The sequence below is a fragment of the Camellia sinensis genome, chromosome 3, assembly GCF_055761805.1.
Source record: "Camellia sinensis isolate YWXY chromosome 3, ASM5576180v1, whole genome shotgun sequence".
NCBI lineage: Eukaryota > Viridiplantae > Streptophyta > Magnoliopsida > Ericales > Theaceae > Camellia > Camellia sinensis.
In genome coordinates this window covers 78,222,501-78,243,265 of record NC_138963.1, presented here as the reverse complement: position 1 = coordinate 78,243,265, position 20,765 = coordinate 78,222,501, and the positions used below count along the sequence as shown (strand labels likewise).

General features: G+C 37.2%; 1 protein-coding gene across 2 annotated transcripts in view; it reads left to right on the top strand.

Moving 5' to 3' along the window:
* The first annotated feature begins 108 nt into the window (after window positions 1-108).
* The window catches only part of LOC114303452 (Thioesterase/thiol ester dehydrase-isomerase superfamily protein), a 26,742-nt gene continuing 6,085 nt past the window's right edge, over window positions 109-20,765 (top strand). Inside the window, exons 1-2 of one of the 2 annotated variants that reach the window (XM_028248581.2) lie at window positions 109-731; window positions 14,567-14,744. In XM_028248581.2, coding sequence (XP_028104382.2) covers window positions 117-731; window positions 14,567-14,744 — 793 coding nt within the window. In that variant the 5' untranslated portion in view covers window positions 109-116. The remainder of the gene's footprint in view (window positions 732-14,566; window positions 14,745-20,765) is intronic. The other variant, XM_028248582.2, reaches the window with a different exon arrangement.

The window sequence follows — 20,765 nt, the reverse complement described above, 5'->3', positions numbered from 1 at the left end:
TTCAAACACATATTTTCTAATATCTGAGCAATTTAATTTTTTTATAAATTTAATATATTAGACAAATCTTAAAATATAAATAATTAATTAGGCCTAAAAGTGGTTTTAAGGAAGAAATGCAACGAGTCGATCTAGATTCCAAAAAACCAACTACATTTCTACTCTACGCCTTTCAACTTTTCCACCATTTTCAAACCCCAGAAGCTCATACACCCAGTTCTTCGTCGACAAAAACTGACCCCATTGAAAAAAACCCACTTCTTCAATTACTCCTCAAAACCCTCTTTGATCATCAAAACCCCGCTAAATCCCCTCAAAAACCCATTTCAAGAACTACCCAAGATTCCATGGATTCCAATTCCAATTCCTCTCACTCCAATACCATTCCTGTTTTTTCCACTTTAACTTCCCCTTTCGAGAGTTCCCCTCATGCCGATGATGTTCCCAGGAAGCCTCTTAGCTTGTGGCCTGGAATGTACCATTCACCTGTCACCAATGCTCTGTGGGAAGCAAGGTCTAACATCTTTGAGATACTCCTTGACCCACCAGTTGATGCCCCTCCACAGAGTCAATTGCTCACCAAGACTCCCTTTCAGAGCCGGACCACGATTCTGTATAATTTCTCTACTGATTATATATTAAGAGAGCAGTATAGGGATCCATGGAATGAGGTCAGAATTGGGAAATTGCTTGAAGACCTTGATGCCCTTGCTGGCACCATCTCAGTCAAGGTATTATTGTCTTCCATTTCTTGCTTGTTTCTGTGCTTTTCAACATTTGGGTTTTTGGGTTGTGCTTGCAATTCAATTGTCTGAACGCAGTTGTGATTGCAGCAGAGATCTTTTGTTGTGTGCCTGTGTTTGTGAGTTTGCTGATAATGAATTCATTCCTTAGATTACATATCATCAGGCTTATTAATTGTATGGATTGTTCTTCTCCTAAATTAAAATTTTATGTTTTACACTGTCATTGGAAAGATGGGTAATGGGTGACATGTTAGCGAGTGTTTACAAAATTGACAGTGTGCCTTATTCTGGGTTTTTGATCAATTTTTTGTTGTTGATACTAATGACCTTTATATGTGCCATGGCCTGTGTATATTAGCTTGAAGAAGCATTTACATTTTATACACGTGTATAAACCAAACCAAACCATGCATTAAGTCCCATCAAATGGGACGGCTAATCCTTCTTCTCCGCTCGATTCTATCCAAGGCTATTTCGTTAGTCAAATTAAGGACGTTCATATCTCTATTTACTATACTAGCCCATATCAATCTAGATCTGCCCCTTCTCCTAACACTTTCATCTATCGTCACTGTATCGTATCTCTTCACTACTGCTTCTGTTGGTCTCCGTTATATATGACCAAACCATCTCAATTTATTCTCTCTCAACTTATGTTCTATCTGTACTACTCACGAATATACTCATTCTTAACTCTATCTTTTCTAGTCTTGCCACATATCTACTTTTGCATCCTTATCTCAGCAATACTCATATTATCTACATGTTGTTTCTTAGTTGCCCAATATTCCGACCCATACAATATCGCTGGTCTCATAGCCGTTCTATAGAACTTCCCTTTTAGTTTAGTGGGTACTCGTTTATCACATAGCACCCTAGACGCACTACGCCATTTAAGCCATCCCGTCTTAATTCTATGAATCACATCTGCTCCAATCTCCCCAGCCGTTGTGATAATCGATCCTAAATAATGAATATGTTCACTTCTAAGAAGCACGGACACTTCTAAAAAGGTGACGTATCCGTGTTGTGTCTGTGTCAGACACCGACGCTCTTTGGACACTTCCCAACACGTGTCTGACACTCTTCAAAACATGTCTTATTTTTTATTTATTTTTTTAAAGACTTGGACACTCTCTGTCTAGACACTTAGAGAACATATACGTCTATCGCTTAAACACACAATTAGACACAAGTGAAGCTAATTATAAGCTTGTACAAAACAACTTAAGATATAATAATAAAACAAAAACTATATAAATTTATAGGAATTAGTGTCATTGTATTTTTTATTATCTTTGAATGATATATTCGTATATATAACATATAATAAATATATAAAATTATATATTTCATGCATGTCCTCCACGTGTTGTGTCCTGCATTTTTTTGAAAATTAGCATGTTGGGGTGTCCGTGTCGTATCCGTGTCGTGTCGCATGTCTGTATCCATGCTTCTTAGGTTCATTTTTAAGTATTTCTTAATTCTGAATCTTCACTTCTCCTTTGCTTCCATTATTACTATTACTAAAATTACTCTATGTACTCTGTCTTAGTTCTGCTTATCTTAAATCCTTTAGATTCAAGTGTTTCTCTCCAAGTTTCCAACTTAGTGTTAACTCCTCTAGTCTCATCCACAAATACGATATCATCTACAAAAAGCATACACTATAGCGCATCATCTTGAATATTTCTCGTTAACTCATCCATAACTAAAGCAAAAAGATACGGACTTAAGGTTGATCCTTGATGTAACCCTACAATAATTGGAAATTCACTTGTCTCTCTAGCAGGCGATCTAATAGTGGTCACCACACCTTCATACATATCCATAATCACATCAATGTAACTTTTTATCACCCCTTTCTTCTCTAACACCCACAAGATTATATCCTAAGGCACTCTATCATATGTTTTCTTAAGATCGATAAAAATCATATGAATGTTTCTTTTCTTTTCTTTTCTTTTCTCTATACTTTTCTATTACTCTCTTCAAAAGATCAATTGCTTCCATTGTTGACCTACCAGGCATAAACCCAAATTGATTTTCTGACGCCTCTATTATATCTCGCAATCGACGTTCCATCACTCTATCCCACATTTTCATTATATGACACATTAGCTTGATTCCTCTATAGTTGTTGCAATTTTAGAAATCTCTTTTATTCTTATAGATTGGCGCCAAAATACTCTTCCTCCACTCCTCTCGCATTTTCCTAGTCAACAAAATCTTACTAAATAACTTAATCAATCAAGTAACCCCCTTCTTACCCAAACATTTCCAAGCTTCAACAGGGATATCATCTTGTCCTAAAGGCTTATTTGATTTCATATTCACAAGTGCAATCTCTACTTCAAAGTTCCTAATCCTATGATAGAACCTGTTGTCCTGATTTTTCTTATTACTGCCTACTTCCTTCCCTTTTGACCTACCTCCATGTTCCTCATTTAACAACTTTTCAAATTAGTTTTTCCACTCTTTTTTTCGTCTTTACTACCACTTCAACCTTCTCTCTCCACCACCAAGTTTCCCTAGAGTTAGGTCCCTTTCCTTTGGACTCTTTAAGGACATCCGTTGAGATTCTCCTCATATAATTGGCCATTGAGTTTCACATAGTGTTAGCATCATCTTCCAAGTCTCAAATTCCTTCTTTATTCATTCTATTATTAAATATTTCTAGTTTATCCCTTTTAAGTCCCACCATCTCGTCCTACGATGCTCATTATCCTTCCTAGCTTGGTATTGCCTTTTAAAGCATAAATCTAGTACTAAAATCCTATGTCGAGATGTCAGGCTCTCTCTAGAAATCACCTTACAGTTGTTGCATTTTAGACGGTCCACTTTTCTTACTAGAAAGAGTCTATTTGGCTCCTAACTGACCAACTCTTAAAAGTTATCAAATGTTCCTATCTCTTCTTATACATAGTATTGGCCACCACCAGGTCAGAAGCCAACGCAAATCTAAAATACTCTCACTAGCCTCATTTTTATCACCAAAATCATACCCACCATGCACCCTCTCATAACCTAGTTTATCTATTCCTACATGGCCGTTGAAATCATTCCCTATAACTAGGTTTTCTCTTATGGGTATCTCCTGTAATACCTCATCCATTTGGTCCAAAAAATCTTAGTCTGATCATCTAATCCTACTTGTGGTATGCACTAATAACGTTCACTATATTCTCTCCAATAACTAGTTTAACCAACATAATCCTATCACCTTTCCTGATAACTGCCACTACATTTTTTACAAGACCCTTGGCAACTATTATTCCTACCCCATTCCTATGTCTATCCTTGCCACTATAATACAGGTTAAACCCGTAGCTTTTTCACCCGTTCACGTAGTTTCTTGTACGCAAGTTATACCAACTCTTAATTTACGGATATTACATCAATCAAATCTTTAGAACAAATGAGGTAAATATGAAAATAATATAAGGCTGAAATCAAGGCAAAAGTTCACTTAATAGGGCAAACTGATGAGGAGCGAGTGCACCATGAGTTTTTCATGAAGCAGAAGGAATCGAGAGGAAGACAGATTTCGTTAAGACATCTGCAGTTTGGTTCTCCATATGAACAAATTGTGTATTAAAGGACGCCAATGGTGATAAGGTCACTAAGCAGAGTTTGTCACGGAGCAGAAGGAATCGAGAGGAAGACAGATTTTGTTAAGACATCTGCAGTTTGGCTCTCCCGTATGAACAAATTGTGTATTAAGGACGCCTATGGTGATAAGGTCAGTAACAAAATGATAATCTATCTCAATATGTTTTGTGAGAGCATGACAAACTGGATTGGCAGTGCTGTAGTTAGCACTAACATTATCACAGTAAGTGAGATGTGAAGTCCACAAAGAAGAAAACAAGCCATGTGAGTTCAGCAACAGTAGAAGCCTAAGGAGCACGAACACTGACATTGCGATTCTAAAACAGTTAGGATATGAACGCGGGGAGGTATATGGAAAACAAAAACAATTTAATATATTTTTAGTTACAATGTTTATGAATATAAATTTAGGATACATAGATATGAGAGGCATCGATGTATACATGTTGTAGTTTTTTTAGTTGACCCCACTTGATTGGGGCACGAGGCTTAGTTTGGTTTGATTTGCTTTTTTCATTTTTATTTCCATTTATTTTACTTTTGACTCCAAATCAACATTCAAAAATCATGAAAAAAATTCTACAAAGGTGTCCTGAAGCGTGTTCACAGACAAGGCATGTGTGTCCATGAAGTGTTCATAACGTGTCCTGCAAAAAACTAACAATTAAAAAAATTGATATGCCACGTGGACACAAGTGCCCTCGTTTTGTCAGTGTCCTTACCTCATCGGACATGGACACCACCAATCTTGGAGTGTTGGTGCTTCTTACGTGGACGCTAAGGCATGATATTCTGCTTAGCACTAAACTGTGCAACAATGAGTTGTTTCTTGCAAGGTTAGGATCAGCACTCCAAGATTGGACCAAGGAAGATGCAATACGCCTATCATCTAGACCACCAGGCCAATCAACGTCAGAGAAGGCATGTAATTGAAAAGAAGAGTATGGTGTGAGATGCATGCCAAGATGAATGGTACCTTTGATATACCTGAGAATGCCCTTCACAGCCTATAAGTGAACTGTAGTAGGGGAATGTATAAACGTTAGGCTTGATTGATGGCATAAGTCAAGGAAGCACAGATACGGATACGAGATACAGATACGACACGATACGGATACGGTGATACGACAAAACCGAAAAAAACAGGATACCGGTACGGTTAAGATACGTTTGTGAAAAATATATTTTTTAAAATTATTAATAGTGAGTTACACATAAGCTAAAGAACGTTGAGAAACCACAATATAATTTTATAATGCAAAATATTAACCTTTAAGAATTTTGTATTAATTTAAGCTAGTAGCTTGTTTACTTCTTAAATTTTTAATAGGTCTTGCAAATATTTCATTTCAATATCAAGTTTAATATATTTATATTACAATAATAGAACAATTCACAACTTGTCCCTATACTTTTTCCTTTGACACTAGTGAAAAATATTGTATTCAAGTTTACTTGCTTATTTATTTATTGATAATTAATTTTATTATTGTTATATTCTCTTATTAATTCTTACTTTCTATGTAGTTATAGGGGACATGAATGAAATAATTAGGATACATCAATTTGATAAATTTTATTATTTAACTCACTATGCTCTTCTTATCGAAAGACTTAACAAAGTATTAGAAAAATATTCTTATTTGTATACTTGCAATTATATTGTATTATATTATATTACTATGCAAGAAATGTTACAATTCTAATTTCATAAAACAAGTAAACATGACTTGGAGTATCCGATACTTCAAAATTAAGTATCCGATACTCCAAAATTAATGAAAAAATAATTAAAAAGTATCTGATACTTTCAATAAGTATCCGATACGTATCCGCGAGTATCCAAGGAGTATCGGTATCTGATACGGATACGATACAGATACGTCACCCTATTTGAAGTATCCGTGCTTCATAGGCATAAGTAATATCAGATCAAGGCATGATAAGGTATTGAAGTGCACCACAATTTGCCTATAAAATGGAGGATCAGATAATCGGTCTCCATCATGGATAGATAGCTTAGAACCAGCCAGACTGGTGTAGAGCAAGGTTTGGTTTCCAACATGGTTGCGTGTCAGACAAGAGCAAGCATGTGTTTGGAATGAGATAGATGAAGTCCCTGAGAAGTAAGCTTAGTGTCAATTTCCAAAAAATCGTGCAGATCATCTAATTCTTCCATGGCAAATTGTGTACTAAGTTCATGAATCAACGACTAAAGAAGGAAAGAACTTCCTGTTTGAGATAATGTCATCACGTAGAGAAGAAGAACCAGGATACTAGTCGAGGACCAAAAACACAAACATACTGGAGTCGACTATGCCGCAGATAAAGCCATTGTCTATGAAGCATGGACACAGACATAGACACGGTGATTTCAAAAAAATGGGGATACGGACATGACAGGGGACATGGAAAATTTCTTTTAATTTATTTTATTTATATTTGCTAGGTAGATTAATATTATGTTACCAAACAATCAAAATTAATAAAACTAACATTAATTCTATATACATATAAGAACCACTACATTTAAACAAATTAATAGATTATCCATATTTGAACACACTTGTCCCTGGCATGTCCCCATCAAAAAAAGAAAATAAAATTAAAGGGACATGCCATTTGGCATGTCCTAGCCGTGTCCTTGTGTTCCTGCTGTGTCCCTGGCGTGTCCCTATGTTCGACACCGTTACGGCACCTATTTTGAAATATCTGTGCTTCATAAGCCATAATGAAAGAGGAAGCCACTAAACCTACGAAACCAGGCACGAGGGACTTGTATGAGACCATAAATGGCCTTATGAAGGCGACAAACATGTCTAGGACAAGAAGAGTAGCGGAAGACCAGGGGTTGCTCTCTATAAACCTCCTATGAAAGTACTCCATGAAGGAAACATTTTTGGCATCAAGTTGATGAATAGGCCAGTGATGAATGAGAACAAGTGATAAAACTATGTGAATGGTAGCAAACTTCACTACTAGACTGAGCATTTTTGAAAAGTCAACACTGTCTCCACACTATCTAGTTGAGTATAGCCCTTGGCAACAAGAGGAGATTTATATCTTTCAGTGGAACCATCAGTTATTCTTTTTTTTATTTTTTATTATTTTTATTTTTTTTTCATAATCTTATATACCCATTTGGGACCCGACTACCTTCATAGAGAAATAATGAGGGACAAGAAAACATGTTCCGTTGGAAATAAGGGCATTAACTCATACTCATCTTACATTAAAGATCAACATTTGGGATTTATAGAGGGATGATGATAGGTAGATGGTTCAGTACGTCGCGAGAAGGTAAGGAGGCAATGAAGGGTTGGGGAATAGGACACTTTGCAGACAAGAGTCGTATTTTGGTTTCACAATACCAGCCTTGAGGTGTTTCACCATAGGATTTGTAGGGATAGCAGCCGGTGGTTCAGAAATTTCAGTCTTAGCTGGTGAGGAGGAAGGGGTGTGTGATGAGGTCAGAGAGGTTAATGGGAGGATTGGGCATAGGTTTGTCAATAGAAGAGTTTAGTTGGTGAGGAGGAAGGGGTTTGTGATGAGATGGGAGAGGTTAATGGGGATTGAGCATACATTCATCAATAGAAGAGTTATGTGTCAGAATGAGATAGGGATGGAGATGGTGATGGTGATGAGGAAGATGATTGTGGAGAAGTCATTGGAGAAATAGGAAGATGGAAATTATGACCTGATGGTGTAAGTGGGATGGGTAGATTAGCCCATTGTTGATGAGTGTTCAAGGTGGGTGAATCAGATGCCGTGGTTGCAAACAGAAAGGTGGACTCATCAAAAACAATATGCCTCGAATGTAAATGCGGCCAGTCTTGGGATCCAGACAATGGCATTGGCAGCCCATGTATTGATTTACTGTACTATATCCCAAGAATACACATTGAACTCATTTGGGACTTAGCTTGTCTTGTTTGTATGGTCCCAAATATGGATAACAAGCACATCCAAAATTGTGAAGAATGGTGTAATCAGGGTTGCTGTTTAAGCAAACATCATAGGGAGGCTTAGAGCAGCTCCATTGGTGTAGTATTTTTTTAATGCTATTGGAGCACATTAAAAGTACATTTGTATACAGATTTGCTACAAGCTACTTTATTGCTGTGGAGTATTTATTGTGCTAAAATGTCACATGTGCTCTAATAGTCTTTTTGCTTCTTTTTTTTTCTTGGTGCTTTTTTTTCATTACCTATCAACCTCCATCACTAACTATTAATTTAAGTTGAAGTTACAAATTAATAAGTTAATGAGAATTTTGGTGAGAATTAATAAAGTCAAATAATTTTATTGAGAATTTTAATTGTTATTAATAAATTAGTGAGGATAGGTGAGGATTTCAATTTCTTTGTTGTTGGGTTCATTTATAATGGTATAGATGTAATTTTTATTATAAAATCAACTGGACAAAGGTGTATCTAAAATAGCACTGTGTTATTTTAGCACAGTATACACTACACCATTGGAGTGAGTGTTCTATGTTCTCCTGTGCTATTTTAGCGCTACTACACCTAAATACCAGTGTGGATAACCAATTAATAAGACATGCAGTAGTGTAAACAGCTCCCAACCAGTATTGTTTAAGTATAGAAAATGAAACATCAAGGAAAGTCCCAATTCAATAATATGACAATGCTTTTATTCCACAATACCATTTTGTTGTTCAGTGTGAGAACTTGAGATCTGAAGAGTAATACCACATTCAACCAAGACAAATTTAAAATCACCTTTTGTTTATTCTAAGGCTCCATCACCCTGAAAATACTTGATCTTTGTAGACTACAGAGTTTCCATCATCTTTTTGAAGTGAGTAAAGCATGCAATGCTATCACTTTTGACTTTCATAAGATAAATCCTACAAAACGACTAAAATCCATCTATGAAAGCAATGTAATTATGATAACCCGAAATAGATGGCACTATATCCGAAATAGATGGTTTGGTCATATACAACGAAGACCAACAAAGACAGTAGTAAAAAGATGCGATACAGTGATGGTAAATGAAAGTCTTAGGGGTAGGGGTAAACCTAGATTGACGTGTGCTAGTGTAGTAAATTGAGATATGAACCTCCTTAATTTGACTAACGAAATGGCCTTGGATAGAGTTGAGTAGAGAAGAAGGATTTATGTAGCCGACCCCATTTAATGGGACTTAAGGCTTGGTTTGGTTTGTTGTGTCACCCCAAATATCACTATGGACCCAAAAAAAAAAAAAAAAAAAAAAAGAGATGAAGAGAATTTCTAGTAGATGATGTGGAAATTTCTTACTTTTTCCCATTTGACATGAACCACAACTGAAGTTTTTTTGGTGAATTACACTATTAGTCCCTATGGTTTAAGTTCGGTCCATGTAGTTTCAATTTGAACAATTTGGTCCTGGCACTTTTAATCTTTTTGCAATGTGATTCCTCTGTCACTTACTATTAGAATTTGGAATGAAAAAGACCATGTGTAAAACTAGAGGGACCAAAGTAAAATTCAAAACAAACAAGGACCACCAGTGCAATCTATTCATTACATTAGTGGCCCGTATAGTTTATCTTGAATTCCACTTTGATCCTTCTAGTTTTGCACGTGATTTTTTTTTTTTTTTCTCGGTTCAAAATGTTAACAACGCATGACGGAGGGACCACATTGCAACAAAATTGAAAGTGTGAGGACTAAATTATTCAAATTGAAATTCCGAGGACCAAAGTGAAATTCCACTCAAACTTGGGAGACCAGAGGTGTAATTTAGCCAAGTTTTTTTCAAAGCACCATAAATGTCTTAATTGTGCTCTAGAAAGAGGAAGTGAATACAAATTGTCTTTAATGGTTCTCATTAGAAGAAATTTTCTATAGCAAAATCCTTGACACTATAATCCCATGAATTTTTTTTTTTTTTTTTAAAGGAGCTATTATCACCAATAGTAAACTGTGATAATAGATTTTCTTTATGGCAAGAAAACAAATCGCATCTTCAAGTTTGAATTGAGAACCAAATTTGTGAAAATAAATATTGCTTGTGTGAGAAATGCAAAGACCAGCTCCATTGCCAACAGTAACAGAATCAGAACCCAAATATTGTTGGGGTTGTTGAATAAGCGGCATATCTATTGTCATATGATTGGTTGCACCAGTGTCTGGATACCATCATGGATCAGAATTTTGAGCTTGAACTACTAAAGGAGTTTTAGAAATGTTCATGGCTGCAAAGGATTGCTGCCTTCGATTTGGATTATAGTTTTGTGTGAAGGGAAATGGACGTTTGGCAGCCAATGTCCTTGTCAACGACATATCTGACATTTTCCCTTGTATGGTTTGCTAAGAAACACAAACACCTGTAAAAAGGTGGCGTATCCATGCTGTGTTTGTGTCGGACAACGACACTCATTGGACACTTCCTGACACATGTCTGACACTCATCAAAACGTGTCCTATATTTTAAAAAAAAATTTAGATCCAGACACTCGTGGCCATTGCTTAAACACACGTGTCCACCGATTAGACATACATGAAACTAATTATAAGTTTGAACTATATAACTTAGGATACAATAATAATAAATAAATAAATAAAAAACAATGTAAATTTATGAAATAAGTGTTATATTACATTTTTTTTAATAATTATCTTTGAATGATATATTTATATATGTTGCATATAATAAATATATAAAATTATATATTTCGTGCGTGTCCTCAACGTATTGTGTTTGCTTTTTTTGAAAATTAGCCTGTCAACATGTCCGTGTGTCAATGTCTGTGCCTCTTAGATGGTTTGCCTTTAGAGTTCTAGCCACAACCACAGTTCTGAGACGGAGACTATGGAAATACGTCGTGTACTTGTTTTTTTTTTTTTTTTTTTGATGACCGGTGTCTAGGCTAGTTTAGGCACGACTCAACTAATCCTGAGACAAACGCAAAGCACCCCCTCAACAAGTACGCAATGGAAATACATTGTGTACTTGTTGACACTCATTGAATCTATTTTGTTGAGAGGGAAAACCAGAATTATGGAACCCGTTCCTATGACTTTTATTGTAGGCTGTGCATATGATGTATGTTGTCGTGTGCTAGATCCATTGGTTGACATGAAAGTTGTATCTCCCATGGGTGGAGCATGCTGAGGAGAGTGTTTTAGACGTTGTTCATGATTGAAAAGTCGAGATCAAAGTTTGGCAAAAGTGGGTGGGTGTTCCTGATTTTCATGTCCAACAAGCTCTTTATCAGGAATTGGGTGCTGAAGTGCAGCCAATGAATCGGCAAGATGTTTGAGCCGATTGAGGTACTCTAACATTGATGATGTACCTTTTTTAATCAATTGAATGTCACCTTTAAAAAGGTCAAAGCGGGCTTGATTTTGCTTCAAAACCATTGAGTGAAAGCTTTCCTAAATTCATGTGCAATGGAGTGCCCAAGAACCTGCGTGAGAATGCCTTGTATGAGAGTTGCATTGTTGCAGCCCAAGACAAATTGGTAACTCTTGTTCCATGTGATGTAGTCTGGATTATGAATATCTTTCCCTTCTGCGGACTTGATGGTTTGTGCTGGCTTCATGATCAATCCATCAACATAGCCATAGAGATCATTGGCTTCAAGAATGGGAACAAACTGACTTCACCATAGCAGATAATTAGTCTCATCTAATATGATGGAGACATAATTGATGATATTGCTCAAAAGAACGAGACGAGGGTAGAAGTTAACATTGAAGATAAAGATTGAGAAGATGAAGCCATACTAGGAGGTAATAGCTTAAAAAAAACAATCAAATATTCGGATACCATGAAAAGAAACTGCATGTATATTAGCTTGAAACAACATTTATATTTGTTTACATGTGTTTATAGGAAACAAATAAAAAGCTATTGGGAAGGTCAAGACAAATCCCTATAATCAGCTCCTAATTTACAGAGATTACAGCAACCAAATCTCTAGAATAAATAAGGTAAATAAGGAAAGAATATAAGGCTGAAATCAAGGCCAAAATTTAGTTAACAGCCTAAGCTTGCCTCCTTTTGATATATTGATTGAAATAAACTATGTAAGGACCAAGGCTTAGGCCATAAAGGAACATTACATTGGAGCGAATGATCTAGAGAAATTGTTGATGTCCGCTATGTTACATGGACTCGGGTAGAAGTATCAAGTGCAGATACTTATTAGATTTTGCATATTGTATAATTGTTTTTAGATTAATATATTGTAAATTGTTTAGAAAAGTATTTCAATTTAAATGGGATTTAAGAAAAATATAGTATTTATATTTCCTATTCGTGTGAGAAGCTATAAATGTTTCTTTTCTAGCGAATATAAGCATCTTTTTCTTCAAACATCGTATAAGGTAGAGGATCCAAGTGTCGAAATTGGGTACAGATGTCGGACACATATCTCATACCATCACCCTTGTCATATCTGTTGGACACACGTACACTAGGGGACTAAGAAGCACGGACACCTCTACAGAGGAAGCGTGTTGTGTCTAACACCTACACCAAAGTTTCAAAAAGCGGCGTTACGTAACGGTTGTGGCGGTAAGTGCTACTCGTTACACCCGCTTTTGTGGTGTGACGGAAATTCACATGTGTAACGGCCGTTTCGGTATTACGTAATGGCTGTAGCAGTATCGTAACAGCCATAGCAGTACCGTAACGGCCTAGTACACACCGTTACACACATTTATAATATTTTGAACAATTTTCTTTCAAGAAAAAAAAGCTTACAAACTATACATCATACACATTTTGCACATACAAAATATATATTATACACATTTTGCAATATTTAGTAGCTCAAAAATAATTTTTGTTTGACACAACTTTTTTTTTAAAATCATTTCCTTTAATAATTGTAAATATTTTTTATTTAGTCAATTCAAGTATTGGTAAAAAATAAATTTGTAGACATTTAAAATTAATTATTCTTAAACAAATAAATAAAAATAAGAGGTACAATATGGATCTATGACATATAAAGTCATTAACTATTGAAATAAAATGTAGAAAGCTCCTTTTATAGTAATTTAAAAATATGAAATATATTGAATCATACTTAAAAACTAAAAAAAATTGATCAAAATCTATTTTAAATCCCAATAAATGTGATTCTGAAAAAATAAAATATGTGTATCGATAGTTTTTTTTTCCAAATTGTGTGAAAAATAAAAAATTCACGGTTCTAGTAACTCAACTGTTACACTACGGCCTTTACACCCCGCATTCACAACCGCGTCACCGCAACCATTACGGTGACTGCAACCCTTTTTGGAACTTGACCTACACTCTTCAGACACTCCTAAAAGCTTGTTTGAAACTTCTTCAACTTGTCTTAATTAAAAAATTAAATTCTTGAACACTCTACTAACATTTCGTGAACATTTAGACATTTCAACACTCTACTAACATTTCGTGAACATTTCAACAACACTTCTTGAACTTTTGAACACGTCCTATGTGATAAATCCCTTGATAATGACAATGTTTGCATTCTTCATAACACAACTTATGCACTTGAAATATGTTTCAAAACATTTAAAAGATGAATATGTCACATGTATTATAACGTTCTATAATTGTTTGCATTCTTTAGAATGTAATTGTTACGTGATATCTTGATGTTTAAATTATGAAATATAGAAAATTTTAATGTAATTAGTGTTATGTTACGTGTTTTTTATTATCTTTGAATAAATTATTCATTATGACATATAATAAACTTGTAAAAATATAAAATGCTTGTCATGTCCATTTTTTTTTTTTTAAATTGACATGTCAGCGCTTCCGTGTTGTGTTGTGTCATGTGTCCGTGTATGTGCTACTTAGCTAGGGGAAGTAGAATAGTCAATGTAACACGGGCTGCCTGTTCATTTTGCGGTGTCTTGCTGCAAGGCTATTTTGCACTGACCTGAGAGAAACACCTGACCATAACAGCAGTTGTAGATGAATGCTGGTTTCGTATTTTTGGAGAAACTGACTTTATGAATTGATTTACTCCATCCATTTTGTCGGGTAAAGTTGAGACATTGTCTATGTGAATTCAATTAAATACTGCAGGTGCAAGGAGATTCTTCTGGTTGTTTTGCATTAACTTAGAATCCTTGTTTAAGGTGCTATCCTATGCTGTTAAAAAATATTTTCTATAGTAAATAGCACTTATTGTTGCCAACATTCTGCCTTTCCTTTAGTAATATATCTGTTCTTTTGTGGAGTAGCACTGTTCTGATGATGATAGCATGACAAGGCCACTCTTGCTGGTCACTGCTTCTGTTGACAAGATGGTGCTGAAGAAGCCAATCAGTGTTGATGTTGATCTGAAAATGGTTGGTGCGGTTATATGGGTTGGGCGGTCTTCAATTGAGATTCAACTGGAAGTCACTCAGCCCACAAATGGTATTTTAACTAGAAACTGTGTCCTGGGAAATTTAGGAGCTTTTTGAAGTTTTACATTATACAAAATTGCATCCACTCCACATCTATTGAGTGTGGTTTTTTAAAAAGAAAGAATTGGTTCATTATTTTACCTATAACCAACTGTCTTGGGAAATGCTATTTGGTTTGCTGTCCTTGCCATCTTAATGTTGCTTATACACATCTATAAAGACATGGCTACAGCCTGTGAAGCACGGCTACTCCAAAAATAGTGCCGTACGAGTACCGGGTGCAGGTGCGGATGCGGGTGCGCGTACCGGGTACGGCAAAAGGGGGTCCAGTACGTTTGGTTCATTTGGGTACGGCGTGGGTACGCGTACCGAGTACGGCAAAAGGGGTCCGGTACGCTTGGTTCATTTGGGTACGGCGTGGGTACGCCGGGACCTTTTTTTTTTTTTTTTTTTTTTTGTTGTGCCCTTGCAGATCAGCATTTTTTTTTTTATTATTTTTTTTTTGGTTCCCTTGCAGATCAACAATTTTGATGCTTCTCTGCTATCCTGTCTATTTGTATGAATTGTATAAGCATATCAGCAAATGATTTTGATATTTTTAAAAAGCAATTTGAACAAAAAAAATAACAAGGCCTATAAAGGGCAGTTCTGTGTATGACTATGCATTATGCTTTTACTTCAGATCCTCCTAGAATTTCTTTATAAAATCTTTAATCATAACAAACTTTTAAAGTTTATGCACAAAACATTAAAAATTGATACGGTATTAGTTGATTAATAGTGGTTGAGAATGATGCAATTTTATGTAATATGCAAATTGCAATTGACAACCTGCCTCAATTGAAAATTTTTTTCCTTTACTGTCGGCAATTAACTTTAAATCTTTCTTTGGTCTCCTGTTATTTCTTTGATCTCACCCTATAAAAATAGCAAATTAATGAGCAAAAAGAAAGATTTTAAAAATAAATTATGATAACAAATTCATAGTGCATAACATGTCAAAGTGAGTGATTTCACAAATATTATTTTTAACGCTTAATGGTTTTAAATTATAGGAAAATGAGTAGTTCTCTTTTTAGTTTTGATGTTTAATTTTAATTTGTAGGTTGGATCCTTTAACCATAATTATATATAAATATATATATATATATATATATCGGAGTACCGCAGCCGCAGCCGCAGCCATACCCGCATCATACTTTTTTTGAATTTTGCCGAATCGGCGCACCCGCACCCGTGCTTCCTAGGTTACAGCAGAATAGCAGAATCTAAAATCTTTAAGAACTCACCATGTCAAAGATCCCCAGAGAATTTCGAATCCCTCGCTCAAGGTTTGGGTTTGAGTCTTCATAACCCCTTGTTGAGATTAAACGTACTCTTTAGCACTTAGAGCATGCGGGGGCCCTAAGCTTCGGCCCTGACGTAGGTGCAGTGGGGTTCCTTGCAGATATGTTGTAGGTGCTAAAAGGCAATACTCCCTAGCGGATATGTTGGAATAGCCTATCTGCATATCCAAAAGATCAGAGAACTATTTTCCTAAATTGTTGAAACAATAAGATTTAGTGCTCCATCATGAAACCAAACTATTTTCTTAATTCAATATGTCAGGCCACATATCTAGTTTGGTGTTGAACTGTTGATTAATATGTTTGCTTTCCCACAGAACCTGTTAAAGCTTATATCACAATTATTTAATCCATCCACTTCACAGGTACCTTCATCAATTTCAGAAATTTCTAGGCCATCTAATTACCATCCTTTTTTTTTTATTCCATACTATGGCCATGTTTCTTAGTTTCCTTTTTTTTTTTCGTTCCATTATACGTGCTCCTCAAATTGTTCTTCTAGAACATCTTTTATTTTGATTTGAATGCATTCACTGAATATCAAGACCCTAAATGAAAGTCTCCTCTAACATGTCAGTTCTAATTCTATTGCGTACATCTTACCAAATCTTACCGGGGATTGTCAATCCTGAATATGAACCCATCTTGATTTTTATCTCAAGTTGCAGGATAACAGTTGGTGCTATTTCACACATGATAAATGATATCTACAAATTAGGTCTTTCAAATAGCCATCTTCATTTTTGTCAATTAGAGTCCTGACATTTAAGAGTTAAGGTCATTGAAGCTGTATGTTGAAGGTTAATAATTCATTACCTTTGCGAAAATATAGTTCTCATAACTTTGGCTACATGTATTTGCTCTCCTACGTGGCATGCCACATATTCACCATGTTATCATCTATAACGTGCTTGGATCCACATGCCAGCCTCGTTAGGTGACTTGTGGACCAATCATACATCTCCACATACTCCCCCGCAGTGTCGAGCAATACCAGCCGAGACTAGTTTACTAGGTTGGCCATTAAGGGACACTCCACAAGTACATCTTAGCCCACTTGACTAGGCATTCTCGAAGCACCCCTTTGCTGAGCCTGGTCAACCTGCTCTCCACCCGAGCATGTCCATCCCATGCTTGTCCCTCTCCAGGAAGCATTAGACGCATTCACTCTCTTACCAAGCCCAACCATTTCCACATGAAACTTGTGCTCAGTCTTCCATCGCCTTGGCGAAGCAATTCTCTAACTGAGCAAACATCCCCTATGATCTATAGTTGTTCTTAAAGGCACCCGATTCTATCATGGTTGCCTAAGTCAGGAGCAGCGTCTTGGAACCCCCTAGGGGTTAGTGTTGTGGTCATGGAGACACAGATCTAGGTAGGGTAGAGTGTCCAATATGAACATGTGTAGGTAGAGTGTCATGAGAGGACCTATTAAATTTATATATATGTATATAAACACTAACATATATTTATAAAAAGATATAAATATATATATATTTATATTTATAAAAAGATATAAAAAGTATGTATATGTCCATATATAAATAATACTACTATTGTATATGAATTATAAATACACTGTCATGTAAGATCACATGTAACTCTACCTATTAAACGAAAAAAATACTTGATCATGAACATGCCTCTGACTTGGGTCAGTGGGTTGGTTCTTGCAAATTGTTCACCTGGTTGGCTGTTCAAGTTGCATGGCTTTAAATTTGTATTTAAATTTGAAGGAGCCAAAGTTAGCATTTGTGGTTTCCAAGAGAAATGATTAGATTAGCTTGTGCTTCAATTTCAAAGTGGCTTTAGAATTGATTGGTGGGAACATGTCTATACTAGAACAAGCGTAAAACCAATGAAAAAACATGATTATTTAGTAACTTCATGCTTGCTGATCCTGATTCCCTTACTGAGTAAAAGGAATCCACAAATTTATCATGAATTTAAGGGTGGTTTGGGATAATCTAAATAGGTGCACTTTTTGACTTTTTATGAAATATGAGTTGGGTTTAAAGTGATGTGGTAGAGAGGTGATGTGACTTAAATAGGATGATGTGACTTAAATAGGATAGTGGCTTTTTGGCTTTTTGACTTTTTTTGAAGATGCCAAACCAAGCTGTAGAAATATAATGTAAAGAGAAATAGAGAATTGTATAGATATTGATTGTATTATTAATTGATTGTCAATTTATGTTTACAATGAGTCCTATATATAGAAGATTAGAGGAGGTAGGTATGTAGTAGGTGGAGTAGGTGAAGTGGGTGGAGTAGGTGTAGTGGTAGGTTTTGGTAGTAGGTGGAGTGGGTGGAGTAGGTGTAGTGGTAGGTTTTGGTAGGTTTTTTTAACAGCCCCCCGCAAACTCAAGGGGGATAGGAACTAACCAACTTGAGTTTGGAGAGAGTAACAAAACAAGAAAATACATAAAATAAAGGAGGATAGGAGACACTGTATGGTCGTGTTAGACCGTTGGTGAAGATACTATATGGTGGTGTCATAACGTGGTAGAGGACACTGTATGGTGGTGTCATACCGTTGTAGCAGATAAAGTCTGGACAGGTGACGAGGTCACACCGGACCGATGTAGAAGCTAACCGGAATCAATGTCGGGACAGTTTACAGAGTCTTGTCGGACCCATGAAGGAGCTAACCGGAATCAATGTCGGGACAGTTTACAGAGTCTTGTCGGACCCATGAAGGAGCTAACCGGAATCAATGTCGGGACAGTTTACAGAGTCTTGTCGGACCCCTAAAAAGTCGCACCCTCAAAAGGTGTGCCCAATCTTTCAAAAGGCGTGCCATCAAAAGGCGCGCCCAATCCATAAAAATGTGTGCCGGACATTATGGCGAGGCGCGTGACTACCTTGGCTGGCGCGCCCGTTTTGTCGTCTGGCGTCAAGTGGCGCGCGAGGCGCGTATCTGCCCTGGCTATTTAAACCAAGGTTGAGGCGGAGGCTGTGCAAATCAGTCTGAAACCGCTGAACATTGGCATTCTGAAACACTCTGTAACCAACCCGTCTCTGAAACACTCAGCAACCCATAATATGGCCTCTTCTTCCCGTCCAGCTACCCAGAACATGGCGTCCTCGTCCCGTGGTCTGCTCACGCTCTTTCCAGACCTGAATGAGTCCACAAGAGAAATAACTGGTGCGGTGGCCCTTGAACCGCAACCAAGCGCCTCTGGTTTTGCGCCGTTGAACTTTCCTATGCGGTCTGTGGAGCAAAAAATGGCAGTGCAATCGGATGTGGAGGCCAATCAGTATACATTGAAGTCATGTGTGGAGACCATGACTGCGGTCACAAACTTGTCGCACCGGCTGCAGAGTAGAACAAATGAGGTGCAGCAGTTAAATGCCCAACTGGCTCTGCTCCAGCGCATGTATAAGGATGCACGAGCAGAGATAAGTGTACTAAAGGCGGAAAATAAGGAGCTGAAGCGGAAGGCAACTGTTATGTTCCGATTTGGAGGTCCGCCATATGCTGTAGTGGAGGAGCAGGGAGAAGGCAACTTGCTTGGTGGCGTGGGAAACACGGAGGCAGCACCGTCAAGGACCGCTCAGGACGGAGGCAAGAAGAAGAGACCGGCGGCAGAGTAGAGAAGAAAAATCCCGCCAGTGGATGTGGTTGTTTTGTTTGTTTTGTTTGTTTTTTTTTTGTAAAATTTAATGTATAAAGAGAAATAGAGAGAGAATAAATTGTATGTATTATTGATTGATTTATATTGATATTGATATTCTGTCTATTACAAATGGTTCCTTATATAGATGTAGGTGTAGTGGATGGTGTAGTGGGTTAGGTTTAGTGGAGTAGGTGAGGTGGTAATGGTGTAGTGGGTTAGGTTTAGTGGAGTAGGTGAGGTGGTAGTGGTGGTAGGTGATGGTAAATTCTAACAACCCCCCCGCAAACTCAAGGAGGATAGAAACTAACCAACTTGAGTTTGAAGAGAGGAACAAAACAAGAAAATACATAAAAATAAAAAGAGGATAAGAGACACTGTATGGTCGTGTCAGACCATTGGTGAAGACACTGGATGGTGGTGTCATAATGTTGTAGAGGACACTGTATGGGGGTGTCATAACCATGTAGAGGACACTGTATGGTGGTGTCATAACGGTGTAGAGGACACTGGATGGCGGTGTCAGACCGATGTAGAAGACAGTTTATGGGGTCATGTCGGACCGTTGTAGCAGACAATGTTGTGACAGTTGTGGTGACAGTTTACGGAGTCTTGCTGGACCCTTGTAGAAACTAACCGGAATCACTGTCGGGACAGTTTACAGAGTCTTGTCGGACCCTTGTAGAAACTAACCGGAATCAATGTCGGGACAGTTTACAGAGTCTTGTCGGACCCTTGAAAAAGCTAACCGGTATCAAATGCCGGGACAGTTTATAGAGTCTTGTCGGACCCCTTAAAAAGTCGCACCCTCAAAAGGTGTGCCCAATCTTTCAAAAGGCGTGCCATCAAAAAGGCGTGCCCAATCCATAAAAAGGTGTGCCGGACATGATGATGGCGAGGCACGTGAGCGCCTTGGCTGGCGCGCCCGTTTGTCGTCTGGCGTCAAGTGGCGCGCGATACGCGTGGCTGCCTCGGCTATTTAACCAAGACGGAGGCTGAGGCTGAGGCAGAGGCAAAAAACCTGCGAAATCCTCTGAAAAACTCTTCGTTGGGCTGAGAGAGAGAGTC